We start from the raw sequence: 15,255 nt of genomic DNA, 5'->3' as shown, positions 1-15,255 counted from the left end.
CATACTTTTAGGAAAAAAATCTTGTTCATAATGTGATTTTTTTGATTAATTGCTTTGTCTTTTTTTTAAATGTAGACTTGTATAAATATCTATTTGTACATAGTTTGAGTAATTGTGATATGATTAAATACCACTAAAATATTGTTTGTAACTATTGTAATAAAGTCACAATTGGTTTTAGTCTGTAGTTGTTTTATGTTATTTTTTCCTTGGATAGCTTATTTTTAAAATTAATCAATGCCCACCCTGTATCAGTTATTAAATATTTTCATAGAATACTTATAAAAATTAAATCTGTATAAAAATTAGCTCAAGGACCATGTAATCAGGGAGGCATGGCAGACATTTCAGAAATATTAGGTATTGTTCTATTTCTTAAGTTAGTGGTGAACACACACAGCTGTTTTATAGTATATTCTTTATGTATGTGTTTTTAGGTATTATTTTGTGCATATGTGTTGGCCAGGACGTGGAGAAAAGGAAATACTTGTGCACTGTTGGTGGGAATGTAAACTGGTTCAACCATTATGGAAAACAGGGTGGAGGGTGTTCAAATTATTAAAAATAGAACTACCATATGATCTAGCAATTCTACTTCTGAGAAGTTATCCTAAGTAAATGCAAAAACTACCTTGAGAAGACATATGAACCCCATGATCACTGCAGCATTATTTCCAACAGCCAAAATATGGAACAAGCTAAATGTCCAATCGTGTAAATGGATAAAGAAGATGTGTGTACATATATAATTCTATATATTATATATATGCAGTGGAATATTAGTCATCCATATGAGAAAGGAATTCTTGCCATTTGTGACAACATTGGATGGACCTTGTGAGTATTATGCTAGGGGAATAAATCAGACAAATATAAATACCAAATGATCTCAGTTATAAGTGGAATTAAAAAAATGAACTCAAAGATACAGAGAACAGATTGATGGTTGCCAGGGGCAAGAGGTGGGTGTGTGGGTCAAAAGGTACACATTTCCAGACATAAATTAAGCCCTGAGATATAATGTGCAGCATTACATAATGACATAATGATCCTGCATTGTATATTTATAAGTTGGTAAAAGAGTAGATCTTAGAAGTTCTTCTTTTCTTCTCCCCCCCCCCCCCCCCAGGGACAGTCAGAGAGAGGGATAGATAGGGACAGACAGACAGGAACGGAGAGAGATGAGAAGCATCAATCATCAGTTTTTTGTTGCCACATCTTAGTTGTTCATTGATTGCTTTCTCATATGTGCCTTGATCGTGGGCCTTCAGCAGACCGAGTAACCCCTTGCTTGAGCCAGTGACCTTGGGCTCAAGCTGGTGAGCTTTTTGCTCAAACCAGATGAGCCTGCGCTCAAGCTGGCGACCTCGGAGTCTTGAACCTGGGTCTTCTGCATCCCAGTCCGATGCTCTGTCCACTGCACCACCGCCTGGTCAGGCAGAAGTTTTTATCATGAGAAAAAAATTGTAACTGTGGTGATCAATTCACAAGATACACATTTACCAAATCATTATGTTGTATACCTGAAACTAATATACCAATTATATGTCAATAAGGAAATTTAACTGAGAAAACATTTTTTAAAAAGACCATCATAATAATAGTTGCTTTAGTCAGGATCAAATGGTGATAGAAGGAGACTTGACTTGGGGTGGTGAGCGTGTGGTACACTGTTCAAGAGATGTACTTTGGAATGGTACACCCAAAACCTATGTAATTTTATTAACCAATTTGACCCCTATAAATTGAATTTAAAATAAAAAGATGAATGAAAATCACTGAACTCCAGGGTGAAATAAGACATTTACATAGCCTCAAATTATCTCTTTCAGAATATTTGTTATATAGTGGTTTAAACATAGGTCCATGAATTCTGTGATACTCCTCTTTCCAGATGTCTCTCTCCCCCTCTTGTGTGCATATTGGACTTCCTTCCAAAGGAGAGTAGAAAAGAGGAAACACTGACTTCACAGTGGAGAAACCCAACAGACACAATCTAACCAAGTCCAGGTTACCACCACCAGTAATAGTTGTTGATACTAGGTACCCCCTCACATGCTATGAGAAGTACATGTCACCTCTGTAGTGGTCATCCCCAATATCCTTAATTCTTTGTGGACCATGAGAAAACAGGCTAGTCCAAACTGAGAGCCATTCTATGAATTACCCAATACCCTTCAAAAGTACCAAGGTCATGGAATACAAGAAAAGACCAAAGAACTATCACAGCTCATAGAAGACGAGGGAGTCAGGACAGCAAAGGGCAATTGTGGTATCCTGGACTGAATCTTGGAGCAGACGATGGACATTACTGAAAAGCTGGGGAAATCCAAATAAAATGTACGGTATAGTTAGCGCTGTACAATGGTGATCTCTTCTGTTTGATAAAGGCACTATGGTAATGCAAGATGTTGACGTTAAGGGAAACTGTATGGCAGGCTATAGAAGAACTCTTTACTATATAATTTTTCTGTACATATAAAATTATTTCAAAGGAAAACATATATGCTTTATCTTTGAGTCATTTTGACCATTCCTTTTATTTCTTGAGCTTCTATTTCTATTCCATGTCCCTCCTGAAATATGATGCTGATATAATTATATATGTTTGTTCCTAAAAGTTTTATTCATACTCCTCCTCCTCATTCTCCTTGGCAACATTTGAATTTTTAAAATTTCCTGTGAGCAAAAGTTTCTAAATGTAAAGAATTCTGGATTAAGTTTCATGATCAAAATGACACATCAGCACATTTTGATGATCTCTAAAGAAGCTATCTATGCTTTTACTGCAAATGTGTGGCTTTAGTGAAAGAACTGAGGCTGATTTTTCACCTAGTTAGCCCAGGTATTTGTGAATTACTTCCTGCTCTAATGAGGTACGATACCATCAATTAATTCTATTGTTACTTTTTTTTTCCTTTTTTGGTTGAAGTGATTTAACTCTTTGGAAAAACCTTGTCCATCTCAAAAAAATAAAAAGTAAAGTAGAGGGGTCCTTCACTTTGTTATAACAATGTCACTCAATTCCTTGAATTTCTTCTGGGCTACGTGCCAAAACTTATTTAGTAATTTACCATGAAAAATACGTTCAACAGTCTTATCAGCTAACACCTCCTTCCATGTTTAGGAGAGCAGAGAACTGAAGACACTCCCCCTGGGCCGGTCAAACAGACTGCAACTCGTCAGTTCGTGACGCCCCATCTGTTTTCATGATTGCCCAATGGAGGTCCACGTGGTTTTCTCTGTGAACACGGGACACCGGGCCCCATGGAAGTCGGGCAGGTCCACAGGCACCGTGTCAGCGCACAGCTGGGGGATAAGACAAAGGGCATCCTCGAAGCCACGGTAGGTGAAGAGGATAGTAGACTAGGAGGCCCCCATCCGGGGCTCTACAATTCCCGTGGGGATATCAGGCAATAGAGGGAGTGCCCGGGCTGCCTGCACCACCTGCTCTGCCGGGAGTGTGGCAGTGCACCTGCGCCCTACGTTCAGAGTGCAAGGCCGGCGTGCCCGTGCCCACAACGCACGTGACGTTGGGCGTCTCCTCATGCTCCCGGACGCAGGTGCATGTGCAGGGGCAAGGCGCAAGTGCAGAGATGGTTGGTGATTGGACGAGGCCCGGGGCGGGGTGGGGCGGGGTGCGCGAGGCCGTTTTTGAACGTCGCGACACCGGCTGCGTGGCTCGCACGCACGCACGCACGCACGCACGCACACGGTGGCCTGAAGTGAGAGGTTGAGGTGGAGGAGGGAGCAACGGCGACGGCGGGCGAGACCTACAGCTTGTGGCTGGGCCTCAGCTGTCTGCCCGCGGAGTCGGGCCGGCAGGGCCGGAAGGAAGATCTTGGTGGGTGGGAGTGGGGCGGGACGCGGGAGGCCGCCCCCGGGTCCCCACGGGTTTTGGGCGTGGTTTCCTCCCCGGGGCCCCTGCAGGTGGCGGGGCCTGCGTGCGGGGTGAGCAGACGAGGGGTCCCCGCTTCCTGTCACCAGCCCAGAGCAACCTAGGCGGGCGTCGGTTACGGACGTGGCTGGAGGTCCGTGTGTCATTTCCCGCCAACTCTCTTCATGCTTCGCTCCCACAGGAGAGGATGTCGGCCAACAATGGCTGGTTTCAGAGCTCCCGGGTCCCCAGCTTTGCTCAGATGCTGAAAAAGAACCTGCCGGTTCGGCCACCGGCCCAGATGGTGACGGCGACAGCGACGCCGCCGCCAATGATGCTCTCAGCGCCGCCCTCGGAAAGTGACAGCCTGGCCTCCAAGGTCACACCGGTGACGGGTAGGGCCCCTTCTCCGCCCGCCTGCAGTGGCGCTTGCACTCTCCGAGGTCCCGGGAGGGCCGGGCCGGGGCCCCCGGGGTTGTGCTCACCCACCCACCTGGAACCCGGCTCCGACTCCAGACCCGACCCGACCCAGGAAGCCCTAAGCAGCCCTGTTACCTTGTACCATGTCGAAGTGAAACGGTCACCCCTCTAGGGACAGGGCCGGACCCCTACTAGCAGGACAAACACCCTGTGCAAATTGGACTGAATTCAACGTGACCACTAATAGAAAGTGACCCTCGGTAAACCGGAAACGAGGGTCTGATCCCAGGGGTGGGTTTTATTGCGTTCTAAGCCTTAATGACGTTTTGTGTAAAAAATGGACTAGAGAAACATCCGAGGACCTTGCCGTCGCTCAAGTCCCGTGATTCTTGGGTACCACTTTAACGTCGTGACAGCTGTAGCCCTTCTGTGCAGAATTAGTGTCAGTTCTCCAAAAGGTATAGACATTGTACGAAGTGACAGGTCACACCTGTTGTTTGTGTTAAAATTGTTTAGTCCAAACGTGTGTGGGTAATGGAAAGCAGGTATGACTAAGCGCGTCAGGGACACGCTTCCATTTTAGAGGAGGGATTAGTGATCTTTCTTTCTCTCTCTCTCTCTCTCTCTCTCTCTCCTCCCTCCCTCCCTCCTTCCCTTCCTTCCTTCCTTCCTTCCTTCCTTCCTTCCTTCCTTCCTTCCTTCCTTCCTTCCTTCCTTCCTTCCTTTTTAGGTAACTATCCAGAACCATTGCTTTCCAAAGGGCTTTCATCTATTTCAAATCCTGTTCTTCCTCCAAAAAAAATACCTAAGGAGTTTATAATGAAATATAAACGTGGAGAGATCAACCCTGTATCAGCCTTGCACCAGTTTGCCCAAATGCAGCGAGTTCAGCTTGACCTTAAGGAAACAGTAACAACAGGCAAGTACACAGTTGTATCTGGTTATTCCTACAGGATGGGAAAATAGAGCCATGTAAGTGGTACTAAATTGGGTTATTTTCTATATTCACGCAGCATTGGGGTTGGATAACTACTGGTATTTTTGTGTGCTTCAGAAAATTGTATATATATAAATTTTTTTTAGCCTTTTGAGAATGTGAAAATAACCCATTTACTGTTTATAATCATGGGATTTTAATTTTTTGCATATGGCTCGTTGAACAAATCTCAATCAGCCTTGTGCATTATTCCATTCATATTGGAGTTTGAGAAGCCGGGTATAAACAGGATGAAGAACTCAGACACAGCGCTTAATAACAGTTTTGTGGGTTTTTTTGTATTTTTCTGAAGCTGGAAACGGGAGAGACAGTCAGACAGACTCCCGCATGCACCTGACCAGGATCCATCCGGCACGCCCACCAGGGGCGATGCTCTGCCCCTCCAGGGTGTCACTCTGTTGCGACCAGAGCCACTCTAGCGCCTGGGGCAGAGGCCAAGGAGCCATCCCCAGCGCCCGGGCCATCTTTGCTCCAATGGAGCCTCGGCTGCGGGAGGGGAAGAGAGAGACAGAGAGGAAGGAGAGGGGGAGGGGTGGAGAAGCAGATGGGCGCTTCTCCTGTGTGCCCTGGCTGGGAATCGAACCCGGGACCCCTGCACACCAGGCCGATGCTCTGCCACTGAGCCAACCGGCCAGGGCCACTTATTAACAGGTTTGATGAGTATGATCTCACACGTAATCGTCTGGGCCACTTCCTAAATATACAGATATTCTCAGGTGAAATAAATTCAGATTGGAATCCAGGTGGCCGTGGAGGAAGAAAATTGGGAAATAGGTCATAGAGGAGGGGAGGAAAGCAGTTCTCCCAGATGCAGTCAGGCACAGCTTGAAACCTTGAAGTGCTTCTTCAAAAACAAACAAAACAACCAGCACCTAATGCGAAGTATGAGAGCATGAGATAATAATGAGGCTTATATGGAGTGACATCGTACTTAGCCATCCATGACCAGAGTGGAGATCGGAGTTCCCTGAAGGCCTCCTGAAAACTTGAACTGACTCTTTGGCCTCAGAAATTAGAAAATGATTCCATTTCTTTTTTTATCAGGCAAATAGGAAAACTAGTAAAAGTAATTGTGTAAAGGTAACCTTCTAGGAATTTTGGATGACTGGACATTCAGTTTCCTTCTCTGTTTTGTTTATGTTTTGGTTTTCCTTGTGAATCCCCCCTCATCCACCTGCTGTCCGACTGTGATAGTTGCACTGCTTATTGTGAGTGTGACTCCCGTGTTGGTAGGTGCACAGGATTTCTTCAGAGGGATCCCTTCTGTTGCGGAGCTTTGAAGACTATCATGATACTTGGAGGGAGAAATTCAATTTTATTGGTATTGAAATTTGGAAGAAGAGAGGTGTTACCAGAGGTTTCACGTTTTGCTTGTCGTTGGTCATTTGATAAACACTTGAGTGTTCACCATTGCTGAGCATTCATCAGGGCGCTGTCTCCGTGTGTGGCCTGTACTGTAAAGCTGGCCCGAGTGCGCATGGGGGAGCAGAGCCAGCTGGGCTGCTGGAAGGACTCCTCAGAACTGCCTCAGGGACCCCAGGTTGCCTCTGATTGGTATTGGCCCTGCAGAAACACTGGCAGGCCAAGACAGCTCGCTTGCCCTGGTGTTGTGCTTGGATGTTTCCTTGTATAACATAGATTTTGCAGCATTGCACTGTGAAGTCCTGCAGCATTGATTTTTAGTTCTTTTTCAAGGTAACGTTTTGGGACCATATTTTGCTTTTTGTGCTGTGGTGGATGGTATTCAGTACAAGACTGGATTGGGACAAAATAAAAAGGAGTCCAGATCCAACGCAGCAAAACTAGCTCTGGATGAGCTTCTACAGCTGGATGAGCCTGAACCGAGGGACTTAGAGACAGCAGGTAAACGCACTTGATTATGAAGTGTTTGTAAAATGTAGTAGCACTTTTAGAAGGAATCACAGGAAACATTTTATGTTAAGGAAGAGATACTTGGCAGCTACAAGGTGGAAGTGGCAGGATTTGAATAATTTTCTTCCATTGCTGTCTGGTTGCAGATGTATTTAATTGGAGTTAAAATTGTTCTTGTATATTTCAGTCCCAAAAGAGAAAAACATGTTCTTAAACTCACTGTTTGAGTCCCAAAACATGCTTTTCTCTGTAATTCACTGGATTCGTTTTTGTACATTTAATGCTATGCATTTAATACTCAGAGATCTTTAACTAAGGTTTTATGAAGTTGGCTGTGTTAAATTTAGTAAAGCTAGAATTCTTCAGAAGATAGCATAGCAGATATGCTGAGAGTATAAACTCCAGAGTCAGGTTGCTCAGGTTGGAATATTGACCCTGGACAGAGAAGCCATTTGCCCTCTAAGCCTAAGTTTTCATCATTTGGAAAGTGGGGACAATGATAGTACCTACCTCCTGTGGCTGTGATGCAAAGCCTTTAAGCAGTGCACGTGAATAGTACACGTTCAAGTGATGGTAGTTTTTACTAAGTATCAATGTGAGGAACATGTTAGTATGTTGTATATGTTAGCATAGTTAGCAGTTCTGTTAGTATTCGTTTCATGTTAGGTAACCTTAGTGTCATGTTTTCTTGTTTTTTCTGGATTTCCTAATTTTGAAACCAAATTGCAAAGCCATTGCAAAGAATGGGACTAAAAGCTTTGAAAACTTTGAATATAGTTAGTTCCCTAGAAAACACTCTAGTAAAATAGCATTAAAACTATTATTTGTACTTATTAAATTTTAATAGAGTATTAATTTAATTTTTTTTTTTGGATTTTTCCAAAGTTAGAAGCAGGGAGGCAGTCAGACAGACTCCTGCATGTGCCTGACCGGGATCCACCCGGCATGCCCACCTGGGGGTGATGCTCTGCCCATCTGGGGCATTGCTCCATTGCAACTGGAGCCATTCTAGCACCTGAGGTGGAGGCCATAGAGCCATCCTCAATGCCTGGGCTAACTTTGCTCCAATGGAACCTTGGCTGTGGGAGGGGAAGAGAGAGGTAGAGAGAGAGGAGAGGGGGAAGGGTGGAGAAGCAGATGATTGCTTCTCCTGTGTGCCATGGCCGGGAATCAAACCTGGGACTTCCACATGCCAGGCTGATGATCTACTGCTGAGCCAACCGGCCAGGGCCAAGAATATTGGTTTTAAATATCTTACATAGTATTACTATAAATAGAAAATTGTTCCTAAGCCTCTAAAGCATGGTTTCATTTTAACCTCTTTAGAACATTGCATCTGTTACAAAGCAAGTCTATAGCAGCATAAGATTAGTAAACCCAGAAATGTGTTTATATAATTGTTTTCAAATAGGAAGGACATTCATTGAGACTAATCTAGTGGGTATTTGATGGTCGAGTCGGTAGAAGTATACAGAAAAAAATAATCATTCTTGGATTGCTATTTTATTACAGAATAGTAAGGCACCTACTCTTTAGAATGATGAGGTTTGTTTCCTTATGTGTTTGTTGTGTTTACAGGTCCTCCTCTCATCCCTGCAGAGCCTGTTGCTTCACCTGAGCCAGCATATGTTTCAAAAGTGCATTATGGTAGGAACGTCCTTTGTGGTGTTTCTTTTGTTTTGTTTTGGAAGAGTAACCCAATTAAAAATTACAACAACATATAGTCAAAATATGCACAGGTATGAAAATATACATTAATATTTTATCATTCAGACCTGTCATACTTGCACAAAGAGAATTTCCTTTCATATGCTGCTAAAAATTAGAGAAAATAGGGAATGGAGAAGAAAGATCAAAGAAATGCCTTTTTTCCTAGAAGGAGATAGTTCATCAGTTTCATGTACCTGTTTTTTTGAGAATTCTTTGCCTTGGTGGGCTTGTTATTAATAAGAACCAATGGCTTTCTGGTGCTTGATGGTTGGAACATTCATGTCAAATTCACTTTTTTCAATGGTAGTTATTTGCCATTCAAGCCCAAGAAGACTACAGCTGCAGTCAAAGTTCCTAGTTGTATGAACTAGGAACATTTACTACTGTCAGCACCTAATTTCTCCATCTTTAGCAAAGAACTGTTCATTGACATTCTCTGTGTCATTTTATTTGTTGTTTATTTCCAGTAATTTGTCAGAGCACTTTATTTCCTTAGCATCCAGCATTCACTTACAGAGAAAATAGGAGCCTTTGCTCCTGATTCCTTTGCACATGTGCTGATGAGATACATTTACTAAGATTTGACTTATGTTCACAATATGCAGTCCTTAAACACTGAGGAAGATCAAGATGTGTATCTGATGTCGCTAACTCACAAATGTTCTTTATGATATGAACCTTTTTAATATGCTGCAAAACACTTGTTCTGTCAGCACTAATTGCTGTGTATTTTTCTATTCTATGTCATCACACAAACCAATAGCTGTATAGGATGTAATTAAATTATTGCAGAGTACTTTCATTCTACAGAACCATTAAGAAGAATGAAGTAGCACTAATGTCTGCCTTTGAACAATGTCTGTGACCAAGAAAATGCAAAAAGGGGGTTTTAGTATGCCCCAGTTTCTTTTCTTCTTTCTTTCTTTTTTAAGTGAGAGGATGGGAGATGGGGAGACTGTCGCATGCACCCTGACTGGGATCCATCTGACAACCCGTCGGGGCCACAGATGCTTAAATCAACCAAGCTGTTTTTAGCACCTGAGGCCAACGCTCAGACCAACCGAGCCACTGGCTGCGAGAGGGGAAGAGGGAGAGAACGGAGAGAGGGAGGGGAAGAGAAGCAGATGGTCACTTCTCTGTGTGCCCTGACCAGGAATCAAACCTGGGACGTCCATACGCCAGACAGACACTCTATCCACTAAGCCAGCCAGCCAGGGTCCCCAGTTTCTACTTTTGAAACTGACATATACTTATATTTATAGATTGATTTTTCAAAATTTTCATAACAAACTGGTCATAGTGTTTGCATTTGGAGAGGGAGACTTCTGAGTGTATGTCTCTTGTATTGCTGTTCAGTTTAAAAAAATAGTTACATTTTAAAATATTAAATTGAATATTACTTCTCCTATATCTCCTAGTGGTAAGCAGAGCCAGGTTGCTGAGTCCTTCTTATTTATATATTTACTACGTAAAGAACAGAACCAAATTTACACACCACACGTTGATGATTTTGACCAAATGAGTGAAATATATGCTAACATGTGATAGTAATAATAATATGCAACTCCTCATGGCATGCTCTGTGATTAGATAAGAACATAGCCAGGAATTCATTTGCCCCCCAGAACTTCATCTTGTCATTCTGACTGTTCTTTCACTCTTTTTGATAATGTGACTTGACTTGTTTTTTCCCAAGAAAAGAGCATTAAAAATATTAACAAAGAAAAATTCAAGTTCAACAATATAAATAAAAACATGTAAATGACCTAACAGGAATCCAGTTGGTAGAATATTAGCTGAGACTGTGAGCATCGAACTTGTATTATTTGTGTGCCTTTTGTGATGATGATTAAGCAGGTAAAAGGAATTTCTGTGAATTTATGATTGACTACACATTTCACATGTATGTAATGCATGAGAGCAAACCAGGGTCATTGCTTTTCTGCTCTGAAAATATCAAGTGAACTTTGAACCCCTTTAAAGACTACTTAGAAGCCATCTTGAAACATCAGAAACTCAGTGGTTTACGACTAAACTTCGCCACACAGTCTATTATGTGATTCTGCAGCCAAGAGGCACACTAGCTTATTTGCGCATAAGGCAACAGAAGCCAGGCCCTGTACAGAATTTTAAACTCCTTCTGTTTTTAAAACAGAACATGGCTTTTGATGTATATTCTTGGTTGTAAACTGTTTTGTAGTAATCCTAGTTACCTAAGACTGTCTTTATCGTCCCCTTTCAGAGTTAGCGGCTCTTTGGTGGGGACTTGGAACTACATCAGCAGTCTGAGTGCTTAGTGCTTGGCAGTGCTTTTCAGCAGGGCAGACAGGATGGGTGTAATGGTCACATGGTTGGGGACGACGCCTGCATTCAGTGACATGCTGGCTGTCTGGGCAGTGGGGTCGGTGCTTTGCAGCAAAGAACTGTCTTGTGTCCTGTATGACTTTTGAACATTGCATCAAATGTAAATCAGTAATTTTGTAATATGTGATACTTTTATAAGCAGTTATATTAAAAGTTCAGTAATGTTCTTTTAGAATTAAATACTTTAAAATATCAATAATGATATAAATACATTCTTACATATTTTTATACATTATTAGCTCATTCAGTTGTGAGATTATCATAGCAATAATAGAAGCCTCTGAGAGAAAGCACAATGCTGTTCAAATTCATATTGCATTTGATTTTTTTCTAGAAGGGAGACATATGCAGTATGCAAAGATTTCTCAGATTGTTAAAGAAACATTTAATCACCTGATTTCTAGTCATTCAGAATATGTGAAATGTAGCAACTCATTGGCTGCCTTTGTAATTGAAAGAGGTAAGTCTATAAATATTTGTAATATGTTGGTATATAGAAAAACTATTAAATATCTTAATGACCTGAACTATACTATGATAGTATTTTAATTATCTTTGTTCCTATTGTTTTTCTTGTGGATATTATATATGATTCCAACTACATGTTATATTTTATTTACTCTTTATTCTAGGTTGATCATTAAAGTTTGAATTCTATAATCATCTCTAAGTAAGATATTAAAAATAATATAAAACAGTTTAAGATTTGGTTTCTCTCTTAAATCTAAGATGATAACAGTTAAAAATTGTTTTTGTGATCCAAAAATGCATGAAAATTTATAGATAAGAACTGATAGGGTTAAAATCTTTGGGAACAGATGAGACTTAAGCTGGATCTTCAAGGGTTGATCAGGTTTGGATAAAATAGAGGAAAAGAAGACATTCTTAGAGGCAGAGAGGGACGAGAGTGGCAGTGAGGAGACTGTGGGACGGGGGATGCCCTGCTGCAAGTGCACAGGGTGCATGTGAGGAGTGATACAAAATCCTTTGACTGACAGGCTGTGACCGGACTAGGAGTGACTCAAAAGCCAGTCAGATCTGGATTTAGTGAGGTTGGAGATGAACTCAGAGGTTTCCGAACAGGGACTGACTGTGTACTATAGTTGACGGCACATTAGCATCAGCCGGCTCTGCTACTTAATGACTCTAGCCAAGGTGCAAGCCTAACATCTCTGCCTCAGCTTGCTGCCTGTTTCTTCAGAGTAGAGATTGTAAAGTCACAGAGTTGTTAGGATTAGATAGGACAATGTACATAAAACTTTTAGTCCAGTACTTGGCATGTAGTAAAAGCTTAATGAATTTACATTTGTGACGATTAAGGTATTTGATGTTTAAGTAATAATGGGTGAGAAACAATTTTTTAAATACTACAAGGGTTGAATCTGAATTAGGGAATGACAGCTAAGATGGTTGTGATGGAGTACCAACATTAGAACTGAGGTAGACATGAACAGGAAGAGAAAAATATGTTTTTAAAGAACATTATTTGAAGTTTCCGTGGAGAAGGGTGTTTTCATACACGCGGGAAGAGGGTGTGAAGTGTGTGGAGAAGAGTGTGGGGGAGGAGAGTAAGTCTGACCTTAGACACGTGAGAGCCTGAGGAAACTTAGCACACATTCCTGGGCTGACTCCCACCTCAGTGCCTACTTAGAATGTGTTATTAGACACCCAGTATGGGTGTGCCTCACTGCCCAGCCAGCCCGTCTGCAGGGGGATTGGTCACACACTCTCTGTGACAGCCAGTTCATACACCCCACAACCTCTCTCTTATCCTTGCTGTCACCCAATGGCTTTGTCTTATAATTTTTAATTGGTTCTGTAAGAAACTACCAGACCCAAACGTGCTCACATCCTCAGCCAGCAGATGTATGTGCTTTCCTGTCCTTGTGTCCACCTTCTCTATTCTCTACCTTACAGTGAAGGGAGGATCTGTCTTCCTGAAGACTCATCCCTTCCCTTAAATTCTGAATCCATTCTCTCTCACCGCTCCGTAAATTCCTTTTGGTTATCCCCTCTTTTTCCTGCATTATCAAACTTGAGTATCTGCCTGAGACATTCATTGAAGGTCGTATTACAGAGCTGAGAAAGCAGCTCAATTCTTGGCCTCACTGTCACCTGTATAGGCCAGAACTTACATCTCCATCCCAGAGCTTTTCCTTTGACCCACCCGCCCCTCACCAGAAGGAGCAGCTACACTGGGGGGAAGGGAACTTTCCCCACCTGCTCCTACCCTCTAGCGTTCTCCATCTCAGTAAGTGGCATCCACCCAGTTGCTGAGCCAGACTGAAGATCTAGGTCATCCATTCTTTATCCCTTTCCTAGCACCCTACAATTTATCTCGTAGTCCTTTTGATTATATCCCCAAGCTCCGTCTCAGATTTGATCATTCTTCCCCATGTAACCTCCATCGTTTGAGACTGAAGTCATTGTCTCTTACCTAGACTACTGTAACAGGGCCCTAATTCAGCTTCTTGGATCCTGCATACCACATTCTCCCTACACAGAATGTGACCACTATGCTATTCGCTCCCTTTGGTATCTTTACCATAGGTCTTGGACGAAATCCACAAACTCCTTAGCACAGATATGATGCTTCTTTTTCTAACCGCGTTTTAAGCCATGCCAACCACACTGTTCCCTCATAGCCCAGGGTCTGCACGAGCTATTTCTTGTGACTGCAGTACCCCTTTCCTCCTGCTTCCTCCTCATCCTGAAACTTGCATTTCAGTTTCTCGGGGAGGGACTCTGCAAGTAGTCTGCAAGAGGTTACACATCCCCTGCTATTCTTTACATTAGTCCCATATTTGTTTTCTTCCAGGCCCTTGTCACAACTTGTGATTTGTGTAGTCTCTTCTGGCATGTTGCTCAAGGTTTTACTCCAGTGCCTGGTACTTGTTAGGACCTCAACATTTGACTTAATGGAAGTCCTTTAGGTTGTTACAAATGTGAAACTGAATTCCATTTGAAAGACTAAGAGGAGGGATTTTTCTGAAATCTTCAATACCAAAGTAAAAGACGAATAAGGAAGATATTCAGAGGAGAAAATTTAGAGAAAAAAGAGCAATGGACTACTGACGAGCATCTAGAAAGACCCATGACCCCATAGCTAGGATGTGTGAGGAAAGCAGAACAGCGTCTTTTCTGAGCAGAGTCAAGGAACCCTCCACTGGTACGCGGCAAACAGTAAACAGAGCAGAACTGCTGGGAAGGGCAGAAGGTGCTTGTTTCTTCAAAGTGAGCAGTTACAGTAGAGCAAATTAAAAAAAAAAAGACTAGAAATTGGTTTGTAGAGAGTTTGAATAAAGAAAAATTATAGGCACTATATATTATTTGCTTACTACAGAAGTAAAATGGCAAATGAAGTCTCAGCAAGTCAGATAAATCTAGATGTAGAAGAAGTTAGATGCATATTTAAAAACCAAGGATATCTGGTTATTCTAGTGCTTGTAAAAATTTAGGTGAAGTATCATAAATTTAACATGCTGTTTAAATTGAGCTATTGAAGCACTTTAAAAAAATTTTGCTTCTTAGAAGACAAATTCTTATTTGAAATTGTAGAATTATTTTTTCATCTTTTTGGTCAGTATTTTACTAACTTTAAATGGAGGTTAAATGGAAAAGGATCGGGAGAGGGCGAGGGCAGTCAGAGTAACCTGCTGCTGTGACTGCCCCCTGCAGCTGGACAGCACGAGGTCGTGGCCCTTGGCACAGGCGAGTGCAATTACAGTCAGTGCATCAAGCCGGACGGAAGGGTGCTGCATGACACTCACGCTGTGGTGACGGCGAGAAGGTCCCTCCTCAGGTAAGGTCACAGACGTCCTTAGTGCCAACCAATATCAGTGCTTTTGGCCCCAAGGAGCCACGTGTGTCTTCATTCACAGACAGGGAATTACTGAACCTTGAACCGAGCATGTGACAGTCTCTTTCTCATCCAAGCCATCTGATCTGATTATTTCAATTTTGGAAACCTTGTCATAGTAGCTGCAATGTCTAATTTGTGGGTTTTATTGGCTTA

General features: G+C 42.3%; 1 protein-coding gene across 1 annotated transcript in view; it reads left to right on the top strand.

Moving 5' to 3' along the window:
* The first annotated feature begins 3,303 nt into the window (after positions 1-3,303).
* The window catches only part of ADAD1 (adenosine deaminase domain containing 1), a 29,196-nt gene continuing 17,244 nt past the window's right edge, over positions 3,304-15,255 (top strand). The window contains exons 1-7 of the mRNA XM_066253478.1: positions 3,304-3,345; positions 4,080-4,272; positions 5,028-5,216; positions 6,990-7,157; positions 8,745-8,813; positions 11,575-11,700; positions 14,919-15,042. Of these exons, the coding sequence (XP_066109575.1) occupies positions 4,086-4,272; positions 5,028-5,216; positions 6,990-7,157; positions 8,745-8,813; positions 11,575-11,700; positions 14,919-15,042 (863 nt within the window). The 5' untranslated portion in view covers positions 3,304-3,345; positions 4,080-4,085. The remainder of the gene's footprint in view (positions 3,346-4,079; positions 4,273-5,027; positions 5,217-6,989; positions 7,158-8,744; positions 8,814-11,574; positions 11,701-14,918; positions 15,043-15,255) is intronic.

Source organism: Saccopteryx bilineata, chromosome 1 (genome assembly GCF_036850765.1).
Source record: "Saccopteryx bilineata isolate mSacBil1 chromosome 1, mSacBil1_pri_phased_curated, whole genome shotgun sequence".
In the NCBI taxonomy this organism is placed as follows: domain Eukaryota; kingdom Metazoa; phylum Chordata; class Mammalia; order Chiroptera; family Emballonuridae; genus Saccopteryx; species Saccopteryx bilineata.
This window is presented reverse-complemented; position numbering and strand designations above follow the sequence as displayed.